The sequence below is a fragment of the Esox lucius genome, chromosome 8 (assembly GCF_011004845.1).
Source record: "Esox lucius isolate fEsoLuc1 chromosome 8, fEsoLuc1.pri, whole genome shotgun sequence".
Lineage (NCBI taxonomy): Eukaryota > Metazoa > Chordata > Actinopteri > Esociformes > Esocidae > Esox > Esox lucius.
In genome coordinates, this window is record NC_047576.1 from 16372815 (window position 1) to 16391097 (window position 18283).

Consider the following 18283-nt stretch of genomic DNA (forward strand, 5'->3'; position numbering starts at 1 on the left):
GGATAAGGGTGATATGCTGCTGGGACTTGTGAGTAGTCTGGTTGCAGAGTTTTGAACCATTTGGAGCTTATGAAGGGATACAGATTTGATCCCAGTGAGTTGGGAGTTGCAGTAGTCCAGACGGGAGGTTATGAATGCATGTATTGGGGTTTCAGCAGCAGGACAGGAGAGGGAAAGTCTGAGTTTGCTGATGTTGAGGAGATGGAGGACTTAAGATTTAACAGTCTGTTTAATGTACAGATCAAAGGAGAGTGTAGAGTCCAGAATAATGCTAATGTTACATGCATGGGAGGGATGGAGAAACAACTTGTCATCGATGCTGAGAGTGAAAGTGCCAGTTTTGGTGAGGGTGGATTTGGTTCCCAAGAGTATGAGTTCTGTTTTGTCACTGTTTAGTTTGAGGAAGTTTTCCTATATCCATGCTTTTATTGCAGTCAGGCAGGATTCAGTATGGGTCAGAGGTGGGTTGGTGAAAGATTTGTTGGCTCGATATGTTTGTGTATCATCAGCATAGCAGTGGACATTAAGTTACAGAGTATTTGACCAAGGGGAAAGACGTAGATGATGAAGCGTAGGGGGCCAAGTACTGAGCTCTGGGGGCACCTTGTGTAACTGTGAGTCTGAGTTTAGGCCTTTGAGTGAAATGTAATGGGTTTGGTTAGTGAGATTAGAGGTCAGCCAGGAGAGTGCAGTTCCCTCAACTCCCAGCCCCTCAAGCCTGGTGAGCAGAATCTAGTGGTTAACGGTGTCAAAGACAGCACTCAGGTTGAGCAGAATCAGGATGTTGAGGGAACTGGCATCAGCAAAGAGAAGGTCAATGACAACTTTAAGGAGTGCAGTTTCTGTGCTATGGATTGGCCGGAAACCAGACTGAAGAGGCTCATAAAGATTGTTTTTGAGGAGGTAGGTTTAAAGCTGTGAGGCAACAATTATTTCAAGTTTACTGTTGTTATTTTCACTTTATAAAACTGCAAAAAAGAGTTGGCAAGTTTAGTGTTGGGGATAGAGAGTGTGTCATTGCAGGGCTGAAGTAATTTTCTGACAGTAGAGAACAGTCCAGGAGTTCATATTGGAGCTGTTGATTATGTTTGAGATGTAGGAGGACCTGGTAGCACTGAGGGCATCTCTGTAAACTGAAAGATGTGTGAACAGTGAGCCTCGATTTTCTCACCCGGTGTTCAAGGCGATAACCAACTTACTTCATGGTATGGAGCTCCCATGTAAACCACATGGATGAGGAGGTGAAAGAAGGAGGTGTCTAGTTTTTAGAGGCGCCAGAGAGTTGAGGGAGACAGACATAGCAATGTTTAGTCGCTTTGCTTGTTGTTCAGGTGATTTGAGGGTAGAATCAATCAGGAGAGCAGAGCTGATGGCATCTGATAGTTGGAGAGGGTCAACAGCTTTGATGTTACAGAAGGAGATTATGCGCTTGTCAGTGTTGTGTGGTACATTGGAAGAAAATGAGAAATGAATTATCTTGTAGTCAGACAGCGGGAACAAAGATGGAGTTGGGTAATGGTAAGGCCGACAGAGCCGACAAGATCAAGTATGTGACCTTTGATGTAGGTGGGAAAATTAACATTCCTAACATAAAACATAAAACAGTCCTGGACAGTGATGAAATCAGAGGTAAGTTTGGAGCTAGGTGAGTCAAGGTGAATATTCATGTCGCCAAGCAGGAGAAGGTGAGGGGAGAGTGATGCAACAATGGTGAGTAGTTCAGCAAAGAGGAATGAGTTATTAGCTTTTGGAGGATGATAAATAAGGATGATGGTCAGGGAGTTTGTTGATTTACCGGCAATGTACTCAAATTAGGTGGAGGATGGAAGAGACTACTCAGTAAAAGTGTGATTTGTATAGTCTCTGTTTTCTGTGTTGGTCAGTCTTTGTTATGGAACCAATGCACTGTTTTAGATCCCAGATGTGCTTTTGTATCTCTGCTGTTCAAAGGGGTGCTGAGTTTGAAAACTGCCGCCATGTCACTGTGTTGACAGTATGGAACCAGACCCACCCTGACCTGGTCATGCCCCCATAGAAGCAGTGCAGCAGTAACCTGAAGGACTATTCAATACATTCAACCTTGTGAGGCGTGATGCTCTGGGTTTTTGTTTTTGAGAAGAATCATGATCTCGATGGCAGGTCCCTGGGAATAGACTTAAGTTTTAGTAATTTAGTGGACAAATCTATCCAGATATGAATAGAAAGTGTACCTTGTTTTGTAATGTAACGTATGGCATTATCATGTTCAATACTGAAAGAAAGCTGACATGTTAACATCATTAAAAAAACTGCTGCACTTCTAAATCTATTTATTAACAGGTTGGAAGGTATCCTAAAATCAGATTGGCTGATAGCTGTGGTATATGTAAGCAGTAAGGGTGGTATATGTAGCATATGGCCAATATACTGTGACAGAAATTCAAAGATCTATCCAGTAAAACAATAGTAGGCAAGAGAGAAGCAAATCTGAAATTGTATATGACCTTTTCAACTAAGATGGTCCACATTCCTTCAGAACAAAAACAGATAAACTGATGGCTTTAACAGATTGACAGAGGACCCAATACACTGATGGCTTTAACAGATCGACAGAGGACCCAATACACTGATGGCTTTAACAGATTGACAGACGACCCAATGATCTACTGATAACTATCAAGGATGTGTGCCACAAACAAATAAACAAAGACAGAATCCCCTCTCTTGCTTTTACGACGCTATCAGCACATCTGTAATTCCTCCTCTTATCTAAACACAGACTCTGTACATTCCAGTCAGCTCAATACTTAACTAGAAAAACACATTGTAAAATTCATTAATACTAACTTAGTTAGTTAATTTCCATAACAATACCCCAACTAAGCGTTGTGTCCAGACACACCACAATGCATTGTGACTAAGAACCGATCTTAGCCAAGGTATATTGACAATACACCACACCCCCTGGTGCCTTATTGCAAACAAGCTATCAGCCAATCAGCATTCAGGATTTAATCCAGCTGATTTATAAATAGGTTTTTTATAAATGATTATTGGATGCACGGTATGATAATGAGTTAATACAGCGCATTGTTTATTTATTGTCATGATAGACACAGATTTATGGAATTTTTATGGAAAACATACTAGGCTGTTTGAACAATAAAGCTGTTTTAGCAATATTTTATTGTTTTGTTAATTTGAACTGCTGACAGCAGAGTTCTACACACATTCTGGCAAGATTCATACACTGTCCTCCAGCTCCAGTGCTGTGTCCAACTGCAGTTTTATATTTTCAGAAAAATAGATAGAGCCATGTAGAATTATAAACACATGTTTATAACAATTGGACGCAGGTTGCAATAATAAATACAATATTGATCATTGTGATTATTTATTTATGTGAAAATACTGAGAGTTAGGGCTCTTTTTTATTTGAACGGCTAGTTCGTTTAATGGCTGGCAGAGTTCTACTGCACATACATTTCACAGTCAGGATTCATGTCACTGGAAGGCTTCATATGCCGTCTTCTAGCTCACCTCAGTGTATCAACCAACAACTTGGCCTCATGTGAGTGGAGGAAAATAGACCAATCTGTAGGAAGCAATCAAAAAGAAAATTACACGTTTAGAGCTGATAATTGGACACAGGCAGGAACATAGGATTGAGTTTGATATTAAGGGGGGCATTATTTTTCTCAAAGTGTTGTTATTATTGGGAGGGGGGGTACCTTCTAACTGTAGGGGGGGTCCTCTCTGTCCCCCTAATGTTACATAAAATGTTTAAACAGTTCCCTCATGGGGCCAAAGTACACATGCCATCATTGTGGTTCTTCAGAATGAATGAGTTGTGTTCCACTTGCCTTCACTTTCCGCAGCATGTTTATATATATTTCATGTGAATTGTGTGGAACACTGCTCTACTCACATACTATTCTGGGGATGTTTCTATAATATCGATCTGGCTGCAGTCTGTTCTTCCGATCATTTTAGAAACTCACACATGACAAATGAACAAATAAACACCTCGACTCTAACCTGCTGAGCAACAGTGTATGGAAAATGCACAAACCTATTAGTTTTGCTGGCTTTTAGCTGCTAGCCCATCCAAGGTGGTAACCCAAACTGACAAGGTCCTAATGACCTTGTAACACAAACGAGTCACATGACAACGGGGAGGGAAAATGGCTAATTGGGCCCAATTTGGACATTTTCACTAAGGGGTGTACTCACTTTTGTTGCCAGTGGTTTACACATTAATGGCTGTGTGTTGAGTGATTTTGAGGGGACAGCAAATTTACACTGTTATACAAGCTGTACACTCACTACTTTACATTGTAGCAAAGTGTCATTTCTTCAGTTATGTCACATGAAAAGATATAATCAAATATTTGCAAAAAATGTGAGGGGGGTACTCACTTTTGTGACATACTGTATGCAATACAATTGAATATTTTTTTGCCTCTCTAAAATAAATTTCAAACTAAGTTAACAACTAAACTATATGTGCTTTCTGCAAATAGGTCCCAAATGTCTTTAACAATGCTCTCTCTCTTATTTCTCAGTCATGTAATAATACAGAAATTGCACAAATTACTATTAACAACTACACAAATTCTTGTAATTACAAATTAGCAGATGTGGTTAAAATTACTAATGTTAAATATATTGCAATTAACTACAGAAGATTATGCAAATCATTTAAATAATAATTTTCATTGTTTGACAGCACAACCTAGAACAAAGATGAGAAATTGACAGCTCTCTTTTGCATGAAGTTACACAAAAAACATTGGCTTAATATCAGAACGCTGTGAAGCCAATTGTCCAAATACATTTGGTAGCCTTTAATCAGGGGAATATGTGCAAAAGCTGCAGTTATTTCTAAATGGTTCTTTCGTTATGGATTACATTTCCTTCAACGAAAGTCTGAACTTTAACCCCATCATCTTTGAATAATTTGAAATTCAAAGGGCTGGAGTACAGAGTCAAAATAACAAAACTTGTCTTTGTTCAAATATTTAAGGACTTCCCTGTATTTCCTTTGAAATAAATTCAAATCCTGCTATGATCCGATAGAAATTAACCAATTGAACTGTTGGTTACGTTAATATGATGGTTGTAGAACATGTAAGCGTGTAGGTAGACAATTTACTTCCAATTGACTTTTTGAGAGCCATTTTGAGAGAATATTGGATTTCGAGAGGTCCTACTATGAATAGGAAACAAATGTCAATGGTGTTTCTGCTCAATTTGTTTTCCATTTGCCAGTCCACCTTTGTCTTGGTCCAGGTCACTAAAACCACAGTTGATTTTTACCCAACATCTGCTAACCTTTTCAAACTATTGACCTTTTCATTCTCTCAAAAGCCATTTACACTGGCCAACTGCAATTATTGTTTCCAGTTAAACAGAACACGGTTTGAGGACTATAATTATATAAAAAAGCTCTTCCAATTCAGTTTGTTTCATCAATATTATTGCATAAGCAATGAGTACTATGCATCTTTACTGTACCTGACACCTCGCTAGCTACCACAGAGCATGCAAAGCCAGCTGCAGTTAGAATTGAGTCAATTCATTGTACACACACACACACACACACACACACCACAGCTCCTTTCCATGAAGAAACAGTAAGTGACCATAAATAAATAGGTGCTTACTGTATAGCAATCTGTTAAAGATGTGATCTGTGATTACATTACAGGAATGTTTAATGGTAAGCTATATCCTGTAAAAATTGCTTATAACTTGTACCAGTTCTATTCCGCATTTTGTAGCCTTAGAGTAGCCATATTGTAGACTGAAAGTCAAACAATTAAAGAAGGGCAACTGTAGTTACAGTCAATGAAAACAATTATTAACAAAATATCAATACTACACTCAATTGCTCACAGTCTTTTTAGCTATACTCCATTTTTCTTTTTAAGAGCTAATGGGTTCACTGACTTCAAGCCATGAAATCTCTCTCCGCTTTGATAATGCCTAGAATAATGTAATTACTCATTCATGTTTATTCCCAAAAATGTTTTTTCATTCAGCAGACACAAATATCCAGAGTGACTTACAAGAGCAATCAGTGTAAAGTGCATTTCTAACTGGCACAATAACAGATTTTTCATCTTTTTACTTTCGGGAATTCAAAGCAGCTTTGGTTACTGGCCCAAGTCCTTCAAACTCAGCTCTGGACCTCAAAGCCAGTTTCACCTGTTTCATTGCAAACCTCTAATAAGGGACTGATTTAGACCATACCAGATGGGTTAAATAATTGATGAGACCAGGGGGTTCTGGACATCATAGGGTAACGGCTGAGTACCCCACAATAGGCTATCTGTCACATTTGAAAGACAACTCTGACTATTTCTTGCATTCAAATCATTAAAACCTATTGCATACTTGCAAATGTCCTTGTCACCCTTCTTTTATTGGAGTCAGATTAGATTTGTATAGGCTTTGTTCATAATTTTTTATCAGACATGTCACATGAGGTGTACACTCACAGCAATTCGTATCACACAAGTTTTCAGTGTTTACCTCTAGCATTAAATTATAACCAAATAACTGCATTTAAAATAATGTTTTAATACTGTATTCAATTGCTTTCATTTATTTTTTTATGTTAACATTTCTTTACTCCAAACTCTAGCCTCAGTTTGCTTATTTGAATGGCATGAAATACTATACATGGGAATCATTTCAATACACGTCAATACATTGTGCATTAGCCTCATAAATCTGGTGTTAAAATATTTACAGTGACACCCAGACATATTTACTACCTTTGGGCATTTCCTAATTTTATTGTTACAACATGAAATCAAAGTTGATTTAAATATTCAACTAATTACTTATAACTTCTAATGTAATTTGGTAGCAACACAGCAAATGGTAGTAATTCCAATTTAATTTAATTTCTACATAATAACATTTCGAAAATACAAACAGTGAATACTTTTGAGAGGCAACGTAGTTGTTCTTCCTGCAGGAAATACATTCCCCTTATCCAACAGATGTGAGACAGTTTAAATTGAAAAATTAACTCAAGGTCAAAGAACTTCAGAACATTTCAAAACTATTCTCATTAAGGATGTTTCAGACAAGTGTGATTTTGACCATGGTTCTACTTCCAGGAAATCTTTCTAATTTAAGCGCTTTCTAGTTCCTTCTAGTCAAAACAGATTGCATTCATAGTGTTTCTGGCTGTATTGTGGCAGGTTGCATCTCTCCATACTGTAAACATTATACTTGTGGATGCGGTCATGGTTGGATGGTTAAATGCTCACTGTAAAATATTTTTTATATATCAAGACTATAATCATACCATTCAACAATATGTACAATATAATTATGGGGTGAGGCTTGAATGGCATGGGGCTACTGGGGTGTCCTATCTTGTTCCCTTCTTCAAGGGAATACTATAATAATATATGTGCCACTGAGCTGGAACACTGAACGTGGTGACCTAGGGCCACCCTTCCACGGGAGCATCTGGAGCGCTCTTCTTGCCCAACACGGAATATGCGGACTGGGTTTGCTTCCATTGATTGCGACATGATGAGCTAAAATAACAGCGTGGTGGACCTTCCGCGTGAATTTTCAGCCCTGCTGTTAGAGCTCTTGAAATAACCTCAGGATGTCAACAACGAAGCACTGTAGGAGGAGATAACCCAGTCTCTGCGCAGTAGGCTTCAAAAGTCTGACATTTATATGCATACAATGCCCTTGTAGATGGGGCCTTCGCTGACTGGATATTCACAATGGCATTCTGAAAGCTGGCTGTGGGCTTTAAGTCTTTGTACCATGGCAGCTGCCATCTACTCAACAGGTAGATTACATCTGGGAACAAGATTTTCTCTGATTATTGAAGAGCCATGAGAACCACTGACAGTCCCTCCCAACCTACTCTGTCCACTGTTCCAACAGGATTGGTCAGAAAGGCTTTGTGACACACAAATTGCTAGGAGCTCCAGGCAAGGTATAGGCGTGCTCTGTGTGACAGTCCAATTTCCCCCAACAAGCCTCTGCTGCCCAATGATCCCCAGCCCATGAGAGATATGTCTGTGGTGAGTTGTTGTGGGTCCCTGTGAAATATGAGGAAACCCAGAGCCTCTGATGAAGGTGGAAAGGGGGTGTGGATAGATGGTTGACACCCAGAACTGAACCAATCATGTCCATAATAGCCCTGTAGGAATCAAGAGGCAGAAGCAGATGTGAACTAGAAACTGCGCTACGGTGAGACAAAAGTTGTCTCTTCTTTGCTTGGGTAACAGTAGACTCAATGTATAACCTGAGAAACGTCTTGTTCTGGGGTAGATAGGCAACTGGTAGTATGCATTGGGGGTGCACAGGATGATTCAGAACACGATGGTTATAACCCATGCTTATATAAAATATTTTTGGGATGAAGTGTGAGTGGATTTCAGGCTGAATGTTTGAATGACATTGCTAGGCTTAACAATTGCTTTGTAATGATCTGTTGTTACTCCTGAAAGAATTAGGAAATAGTATGCATCTAAAAGTAGTCAGGTTTTCAGCTACCAGCACGTGCCTCTGTCACTCAGTGTGAAGCACTTCATCTAAAAACAGCACTACTTCCTCCACTCCAAATACACCATACAGATAACGCTTGGTGTTCTGTATCACTCAGTTATCCCAAGGGTAATTCCCTCTATCCCAAAAACATAATTTGTGATCTATAGTCTTGTTCTATCAGACTAAGTAAGCTATATTTTTTACGGTTCTTTCAGAATAATTTTTTTGTCAGTCCACTTGTCATGTTTGTCTGTAGACTAATGTGAAAATATCATGTCTTAAGCTTAGCCAGTACATGCCTGGTATTGTTATTTATCTCAAGGTTTAGAAAGCATTTTTGTGACATAGCCACCAGTCTATACGTCTGAGATGATGAAAGTAAGCATGTGGCATTGCACATGCAAAGTATATGTTACAGCAGTGTTTTCTCTTTATTTTGCGGGTTTCGTATCGGGTGCGAGCATCAGCATTTCACTTCATCCATATAGTTGGGGCGGATGCAGATGTTTTTTGTTCTTGTGGGTGGGTGCAGATGGTTTATTTGGTCTTGTGTGCGGGTGCAGATGGTTTATTTGGTCTTGTGTGCAGGCGCAGGTAGAAAAACAACTGACTGGTGCACCACTAGTACACGTTTTTTTTGATTATGACCCTTTTTGCAATTTGCATCCTCAGGATCTTTGCTGCTGCCCTTGAGATGGAGGGGGGAGACTTGGAACAAACTGGGGTTTGTAAATATGTTACTGTATCCAAAGTCCATTATACCCACAAATGATCCACTGCCCTGCAGAACAGATCAAAGAACTTTCATGATTCATCCTCTAAGAGTTACCCTGAACCTTCCAGTTCATCAAGGACTGACACAGCCTCAGATGGTCCCTCATCCAGCATAGGTGTCCTGGAAAAGCTCAACTGTCCAACCCTCCGACTGAAACATCCAACTTGGAGACAGCTGAAGTCTGCCTAACTTGTAATTTTGCAGCAATGAAACCAGCCTCTGAAGGTTATCTGCTGGAATGGAGAAGGGCTGCAGAAGAATGACCCAGGCCAAGACACACCAGGTGTTCTGAAGCTACATGAGCAAAGGCATGGTCTGGAAGTCTGTCGCTGTGACAGTTCACAGCAACAAAGCCTGAAGGGAAATGACAGCTGATGTTGTAAGAAACCGGTAGCAGAAGAGAATCCAAAGGGTAAACTTGTTTCTTCTCTTGAAAAAAAAGTGAGATCTTTCGTTTAGTGTCATGTGGATCAATACACCTTGGATTGAGTCAGGCTTTTATCGCAGGGGAGGCGAGGCTTCAAGATCAACTGAAATTGGTTTGGCCTGTAATCAGGCCGTGCACACATATGAAGCTGTGTACCCATAACGGGTCGTAAAGAGAAACCGGAAGGGAACGTCATTCCACCAACTCGACCCAAACTTCTCAGAAGAAACCTTTAAATGTGTCCCACAATGTGAAACTTCTGGAATCACAAGCACTTTACTACTTGCTCAACTCCCTGCTTTGTAGTTGATAACCTATGTACAGTATATAATGTATGGTTAATGGCTGATGGCTGTTTCATCACTTTTCATTTGATTTACAGGTCCTGTTATATACATAATATCACCCAGGATGTAAAAAAAATGTGGTTGGTAAACCTGTACTGCCGATCACAGTGAGAGACAAAAGTATCTCAATACTTTCAATGCATTTTCTGTAAAAGGATACTAAACTGTTTGTCACAGTAAAAGTGGGTGAACTGAGTTTACTTCAGTTTCCCCGTCATCACACCACTGCTTTTCACATGTAATTGATTACAAGTGCAGAAGATGTAGGGGGAAACATGGAAATAACACTAAGGAACACTTGATTTGGTATTACACCGGACTATTCAATCACATTTCACTGACTATAATGCAGAAAATTGTTTCACACACAGCACCGTCACAAGTATCCCAGTACCATTCAGATCTATATAACTGGGAGAAACATAAAACATTTGTGAGAATCTAAATGTTTTAAGTAGGAACATCAAAAAGTATGTATCTACAACAACTAGCACTTCAATATCACAGTAGGCTATACGTAAGTATATTCAATTTTGATGTGTGAACAAAAACATTTGGTTCATACATTCAAAAACAAATATGGATTTAAGGTTTTGATGTTTCTAAAACACAGATGGCAAACTGATTCCATGGAGGGCATATGGTGGTTTTTGTTTTTCCTTTAAATTGGTACCTACCAATGACCAAGATCACCTGGTGAGGGTAGATCCAAATAAATGTGTGACCTAATTTATCAATCAAGTACAAGGTAAGAGTAAAAACCTGCAGACACTCGGCCCTCTGTGGAACTGGTTTGACGCCTGTGTTCTAAAACATAGGTAGTTTAATAATCACATTTAACATAATGTTGCAGAGTAACCAAACCTTTGAGTTTCTACTTTCAAAGTCAGGCAAAAATACACATCCTTTTTGCAGTAGTCTTCTCACACCAATTTGACTCATCCAGCCATAAATTGCTCCATTAGCAAGACTGAGTCTCAGTGTGAGGTTGGACAGATTGCCGTTTGGGGCACAGTATCTTAGCAAAAGCCCTTCGGAAGCTGCTATGGCAGAGAGGGTACAAGAAAGGGTTAATACCAGAGTTTAACCACAGGAGCCAAAAGGTTATTTCATACCAGTGTTCCTCCACACATTGCCTTTTACAGGCTGCTTGGATAATCATCAGCAGGGTGTAGGGTGCCCAGCAGATTCCAAAAATGCAAACTATAATGGCCAGAGACTTGGCAATCTTCTTGTCACGGGAGAGGCGGGAACCCTGTGAGGTCCTGCTGGGGGCCCCGGCAAGATCCTGGGACTGAAGAAGCTTGGACCTTCTACTGCAGGATGGAAATTTCTTCCTCTGCATGAATGTGTGTCCGCAACTAGGCTCACCACTGGAGGAGGGAGACAGCTCCTCATCCTCCTCTATCACCGCTGAAACTGTAGTGGGTTCGCTTGACGACACCTTGCGAGTCTTGGCAAAAAACACTGACATGACGGCACCCCCTTCTCTGGGACTGGCCCTATCCCTGTGTGCCTTGGCATCCTCCTTACGAATGACCCTGCTCTTGTTCCTCTGGTGAATGTTCAGGTAAATGCTGAAATTGAAGAAGGCCACAGAGATGAAGGGGGTGAAGAACTCGAAGGTGGAGGCACTGAGCAGGAAGTACCAGGTGCAGTAGAACTCAGCAAAACACTTGTCACCAGGGACAATGCTTTTTCCCATGACCAGCTCCCAGAAGATGATGGCAGGGCCATAGAGAAGGAACGCCAACACCCATACAGCCACCATCTTTACCACAGCGTGACGTGTCATGCTCTGCTGAGCTCTGTATTTCACCTGGAAAGTAGAGAGGTGCAGTGAGAAAAACACAATAGCTCACAATGAAATGCAATCGCAATATATCACAATCAATGCACAATTATAATCAGGCAATAATCAATACCTATAATAGTTTTGAATTTGTATGGATTGGATCCATACGGTAAACACCCAAGGCCTTTTTTTTTACCTCATTGGGATAAGAGCCCCTTCATCATGATGTGTTAATTAATGAACCCAGAGGAGAATGAGAGTTCTGGGCTGACTGTGATACTGAATAATAATAACAGTGTGGAGGAGGTGCATCTGTCTTTCTGCTACCTTAAACAGAGCACCTACAAAATCCCCCTCTCACTGCCACCATCCTCTTTACCCCGATATTCATCAATTTCATTCTTCTCATCTCCCTGTTGGTTTAGTTTCTTGGTTTTACCTTCCTCTCTTGGTCCTCAACTCCCCATAAAACTCCAATTTTGACCTTGCAATCCATCATAGTTTCTTTCCGCCAATCAAATCAATAACAATTGCTGAGATGATGTGTCATTAAAATGAATGTTGTCAAACGTAGTTACTAGATAGTTTGTCATGACTTTGACTAAGAATAAGGCTGATACACTTCACAAAAATATTAATGTAGCAATGCAACTATATTAAAGATTTTAGTGAATTATAGTTCATACATAAAAGGAGAAATTCTCACTAACATGAATGTGAAACTAATTCCCACAACATTTCAGAGAAGCATTTTTTGTCCATTGGGAAGATTGTTATTTGTCCATAGGGAAGATTGGGATTGTATACTTAAAACATGGGACCAAGTCTTTACATGTTGCGTTTATATTTTTTATCAGTATATTTAAATACTTCTAAATAATTATTCACTACATTATCTGTGAAATCTACTATCTGTCATTTACATACACAGTGAGCTATTACAACATCAAAGGTGCACTATAAAGACACTGGTTATTTTCCATCATTGTAAGTCATTACTAAAACACTACATGCGCCACTGCATGTGGTTGGAGAGAATGACTCATGTTTTGTTATGGAGGGGAGGAAAATTGTATTCATTGTTTATCAAAAAACCAAACCGATATTGTATGAACATATGGTAAGAAACATGTATGCACTTGCTACTGTTCCTCTGAATAAGAGCATTTTCTACACTGAACAAAAATAAAAATGCTACGTGTGGTAAGTCTATTCAACTTTGGCCCTGGAGGGTCAAAACACTTCAGACTTGTGAACAAAATTTCTGGGATGTTTTATTTCATATGATGGGACCAACACATTACATCAGGACTATTCAATTCCAGTGTACACTCACTACTTTATATTGTAGCAAAGTGTCATTTCTTCAGTGTTGTCACATGAAAAGATATAATCAAATATTAGCAAAAATGTGAGGGGTGTACTCACTTTCGTGACATACTGTAAGTTGTTCTTATCTGGAGTTGCAAGTCTGAACCTTTCCCTCATTAGAAAGAAAGAATGAAAACTAGAAATGTTTTGGCCCTCCAGGACTGGAATTGAATAGTCCTGATGTAATGTGTTGGTCCCATCATATGAAATAAAACATCCCAGAAAAGTTGTTTACATCCCTGTTGTTAAGATAGTCGATACACCTGGGATATGTGAAAAATCAAGAAGCAGCATGATCAATACACAGGTGCACCTTGTGCTTATAACTAACAGAAGCCCACTCTTAAAGGCAATTGTTATGCTGTCTGCAGGAAGGTCCAACAGAGCTGTAGCCAGAGAATTCAATAATTCCAATACCATAAGCCTCCTCCAACATTGTTTAAGAGAAATTGGCAGTATGTCCAAGCGGCCATACAACTGCAGCCCAAGTGTTACCATGCCAGCCCATGTCCTCGACATCCCTCCTTTCCCTGCGGGAGCATCTGGGACCAGCCACCTGGACAGCTGATGAAACTGGGTTTGCACTATTGAAGAATTTCTGCAGAAACAGTCCCACAAAGGTTTAACTGGAAGCTCGTCATCCTCACCCATACCTTGACATGACTGTAGTTCAGCAGCACAACCGGCGTTAGTGTTCTAATGCTTCAATGGCCAAAGGCACACTGGAGAAGAGTGTTCTTCGTGGATGATTCACAGTTTAAACTGTACCTGGTAGATGGCAGACAGCGTTTACGGCGTTGTGTAGGCGGGTGGTTTGCTGATTACAAAGCTGTGAAAGAGTGCCCGGTGGTGGCAGTGGCATTATGGTATGGCCAGGCATAAGCTACAATGAACACTATTGTATTTTATTGATGTTAGTTTAAATGCATTCATCCGCCTCCATTACTGGCTGTTTTAGCATGATAATGCACATTCCCATATCGCAAGGACTTGTACCCAATTCCAAAAACATGTCCCAAAACATAATATCCTAGTTTGTCTGTGTTCTGCATATTCACCAGACATGTCACCAATGGAGCATGTTTGAGATGATCTGGATGGATGTGTCCAACAGCCTGTTTCATACCAGTCCCCACCAATATCCAGTAACTTCACACAGCAATTGAAGAGTGGCACAACATTCCACAAGCCACACTCAACAGTCTGATGAACTATACAAAGGAAATGACCGGCTGCACAAACAGGTTTTCTAATCCATGCACGTGCCCTTTTATTGAAGTTGTGTCCAATAGATGCATATCTGCATTCCCAGTAATGAAATCCATAAATTGTGTATTTAAATCGACTGATTTCCTTACATACAGTGGGTATATAAAGTCGCCACCCTCTTTCAAAATGTTCACCTGATGTTGCCTTAGCCTGAAATGAAAACACATTAAATAGTTTTTTTTCCCAGCTATATTTACAAACAAAAAATTATAATCTAAAAAAGGTACTTTATCAATGAGATTATGTTGTGGAAAGGCACAAGTCAGGGGATGGATATAAAAGGATGTCAAAGGCTTTGTATATCCCTTGGAGCACAGTTAAGTCCATTATTAATAAGTGGAAGGCGTATGGCACCACCCAGACCTGACATAGATCAGACCGTCCCTCCAAACTTGGCAACCTTGCAGGAGTTTGGCCTTTATAGCAAAGACTGGTCAATGAGTGCATGTGACCACAATATCATAAGCCCTTCACATATCTCACCTCTATGGGAGGGTGGCAAGAAAAAAACATTCCACCTTTGCCAAAATGCGCATTGTAGATTCCGAGGCCAAGTGGCAAAATGTGCACTGGTCAGATGAGACCCAAACTGAATGTTTTGTCGAAACTGCAGCCCTCTGCCAGGAAGTTGAAAATGTTGGTGGTTCATGTTTCCACATGACAACAAACCAAAGCATGCCGCCAAAGCAATAGTATAGTGGCTAATGAACAATAGGGTTGAATTTCCTGGAGTGGCCTAGTCAGAACCCCAACTGAAATCCCATTGAGTTTCTGTGTAATGATTTGAAAAGTTTAGTCCATTAGCAGACACCATGCAATTTGACTGTGCTGAACAATTCTGCAAGGAAGAATAGTAGTAGAGACTTAAGGCTGAAGAATGTTAGTAGAGACTTATTCATGGCTGTAATTTAAGCAAAATATTTTTTCACCAAGTATGACATTTCAAACCACATGGCACTTTAGCATATATTTGCATTTAAATCTCTACATGGGCTTAGTTTAACTTCTGAAAGTAAACAGCAGTTTAAGATTTGGGAATAACATTTCAAATTCCCTACTTGAGCATGATTCATCAAAGTGTATCTATAGACTTAATGTTGTCCTTTGGTGAAAGGTTTGAAATGACTGCCTTTTGGGTGGATTTGTTTTATCAGCATCTTCTGTTTTGGATGGGAGACGGTAGAAATAATAATTCATATTAAATTCTAAAAGGAAAATGGAGAAGATACGAAGAGACAAAATGCCTCTAATATCACAACATGGTGTGCATAGTCTGTCCAAATGTCTTTCACCATTTCAAGAGTCTTGGTCAGACTTCTGGCCCTGTGTAAGTAACATCAACATCTCTATTTCATGAATCTATCATGAATGTTAGGGACTAGGTTGGATGAATGCCTGAAGAGTGCCTTTAAAGGTCAACAAAACACTTAACATCCAGAATGTTCTACAAAAGTCACAGGCATGAAAATGAGAGGTATGTGAAGCAATGTCCATTTTACTATTCAGATCAGAATATCCAGGTATATCTAGCTGCATCCAAAAGCAGATGTAAAGGTCAGAGAATAGCATTTTGGTCCAAAAGGGCCAAACCTTTCAGTCTAGATTTCCAAGAGCTCATTCATAGTTACTGCCACTTCAACACTGTCGATCCTGTCAAGCAACTCATGTCCTCCTTCAAGTCCTACTGTCAGTGTTTATGAAATAAGATCACAGCTCTGGTCATGGGCCAACTGGAGCCCGTGAATTAGCACAGAACATTACAATGTACATTTGAAACAGCATTTTTAATTTGCATCACCATGCATACCTAAAACTGTATGGCTAGTTGTTCTTTCTACTTACTGCTCGGGTGACTGAGAGGAAACGGTCATAGCTGATGAGGACTATGTTGAACACTGAGGCGGTGCAGAGCAGGTAATCCATGATGAGCCACAGTTTACAAAGACCTCTGCCCAATACCCATCGTCCTGTCAGGTTGTAGGGGATATAGACAGGGATGCAGAAGGCACCTACAAACACACACACACACACACCGTTGATTCACTGGAGCCTTAACAAAGCTTACATTCTGTAGCTATTTTATTAATTCCATAACTAAGTTTCATAGGGGATTAACCTGTAAAAAAAAAAGTGTAAGTGTTATGTGTATAAATAGCTACAATGAGGAATATTGGGTTTTAATTTGCACTACGAATAATTACTAATTAATGAATTTGATTTAATGTGATGTAACATATAATCGGCGTTTTCTCAGAGCCCTACTAAACAGATCTATAATAGCCTACTCACCAACCAGGAAATCTGAAATAGCAAGGTTGAGAAAGAAGTAGTTGCTTTGATTTCTTAGGCTCTTGTCAACAATGAAAGCGAGGATAACAAGCGCGTTTCCAGCCACAACCACGACTACTAGCGTTATCATAAGCACAGCCAGGATCACAACCATATAGCCCGAGAGAGCGGCTTCGTGGATTGTCGCCGAGTCGTTGCCGATGGTGAAGTTGGCACTTACATTAGATTCCGAGATATAAGCTCCCATAATGAATCTTATAATAAAACCATTACTGACTTAATTTAAAACTATGAATCGATGTGCTTTCCATAGATTTCACCCATCCTTTGGAATAGACTATTTGTTAGGAGAAAGACAAGTAGGCGGAATACAAGACATGTTCTTGAAAAGAAAATCTTTCTTCCAAACGAAAGCAAGATCAGTCCACGATATATAAATGTGTGTCCTTTTCTTCTGTGGTAAAAGATGAAGTGATTTCCTCCTGTTCTCAAAAGTGACAGGGCGCATTATGTGCGCGCATGTAGGTACTTTTTAGTAAAGGATGCGAGATCTAATTGAAGTCAGGGAAATGGGTGGTATTCTGGAAGAAAATAAAATCCCCGCCCGTGTGCACTAGGATCTCAAAGATTTTTTTCATAAACCTCCCAGAAAGAAAGGAGGAATGTTGGTATTGGATGATAACAGCACGTTATACTATCGCATTATGATTTTCTTCTGTGGGATACTTGGAATGAAACTGGAATAAAAATGTAATATAAAACTGACCAATGCATTATATTTTTTGGGAATATCTTTTGAATATTCTCCATATTGTTGAATCACCTGTTGTAATATGTAACTTAGCTTAAAATCAACACAATTTCACCTTTCCGAGACTCTGCAACTTGGAATCATGGGAATACGTCACAGGCTATAAATTAATCTGTCTCAACATCAACATTGAAAAGGCGACTCCAGAATGCAGGATCTATGGCAGTAGAAGAGCTTAGCTTTCTCAACCATGGGTGCGAACCTTAGCCGCGGAGCCCCCAGATATATTCATTTTCTCGTGGTTCTGCTGCTCAACAACTTTACTAAATACGTTTCTCAATGGCACATATCATTATATTTGATTTTTATAATGTATTGATTTCCTTTCCTCTGGCAGACAAAATCTACCTTCCATTTTTATGTTTTGTTACTTAATTTTCCACTGCTCAGATTCTTAGCAAACGAGCCAAAAAAATCCGACGTTATACCCAGGGTTGCCAGATTTACTGACAATATAGGCCCAATCACCCGCGGACTCCACAAAAAAAGAAAAGTCTCAGTAAAAATACCCCACTTAAGCCAGAAACTTTCTGGCAACGCTGGCTACACTCCCAAGGTCACAGATTGGTGGATCATATAATACATTATGGAATCATAAAAAATATAGATGTTTGTCACTTCAATGTCAACTAAATAGTATGTAGCAAATTAATAATAATATTATTTTATTCTGCTTGCTATAAAT

At 39.7% G+C, this 18283-nt stretch overlaps 1 protein-coding gene across 1 annotated transcript; it reads right to left on the minus strand.

Annotated features, from left to right (window-relative positions):
* Nucleotides 1-10900: 10900 nt before the first annotated feature.
* Nucleotides 10901-17231, minus strand: LOC105025910 (histamine H3 receptor). The gene is made up of 3 exons (XM_020048841.3): nucleotides 16788-17231; nucleotides 16341-16507; nucleotides 10901-11882 (listed from the first exon to the last, which is right to left on the minus strand). Exons 1-3 carry the CDS (start codon nucleotides 17032-17034, stop codon nucleotides 11025-11027), a joined length of 1272 nt encoding a protein of 423 aa, XP_019904400.3. The 5' UTR covers nucleotides 17035-17231; the 3' UTR covers nucleotides 10901-11024.
* Nucleotides 17232-18283: the final 1052 nt, after the last annotated feature.

Excerpts from the sequence above, each read along its gene's own strand:
- LOC105025910 (XM_020048841.3), bottom strand. The coding sequence starts at position 17,034 with ATGGGAGCTTATATCTCGGAATCTAATGTAAGTGCCAACTTCACCATC. Across the intron at positions 16,508-16,787 it reads TATTTCAGATTTCCTGGTTG|GTGCCTTCTGCATCCCTGTC; the intron begins GTGAGTAGGCTA and ends GTGTGTTTGTAG. Across the intron at positions 11,883-16,340 it reads TCCTCTCAGTCACCCGAGCA|GTGAAATACAGAGCTCAGCA; the intron begins GTAAGTAGAAAG and ends TCTACTTTCCAG.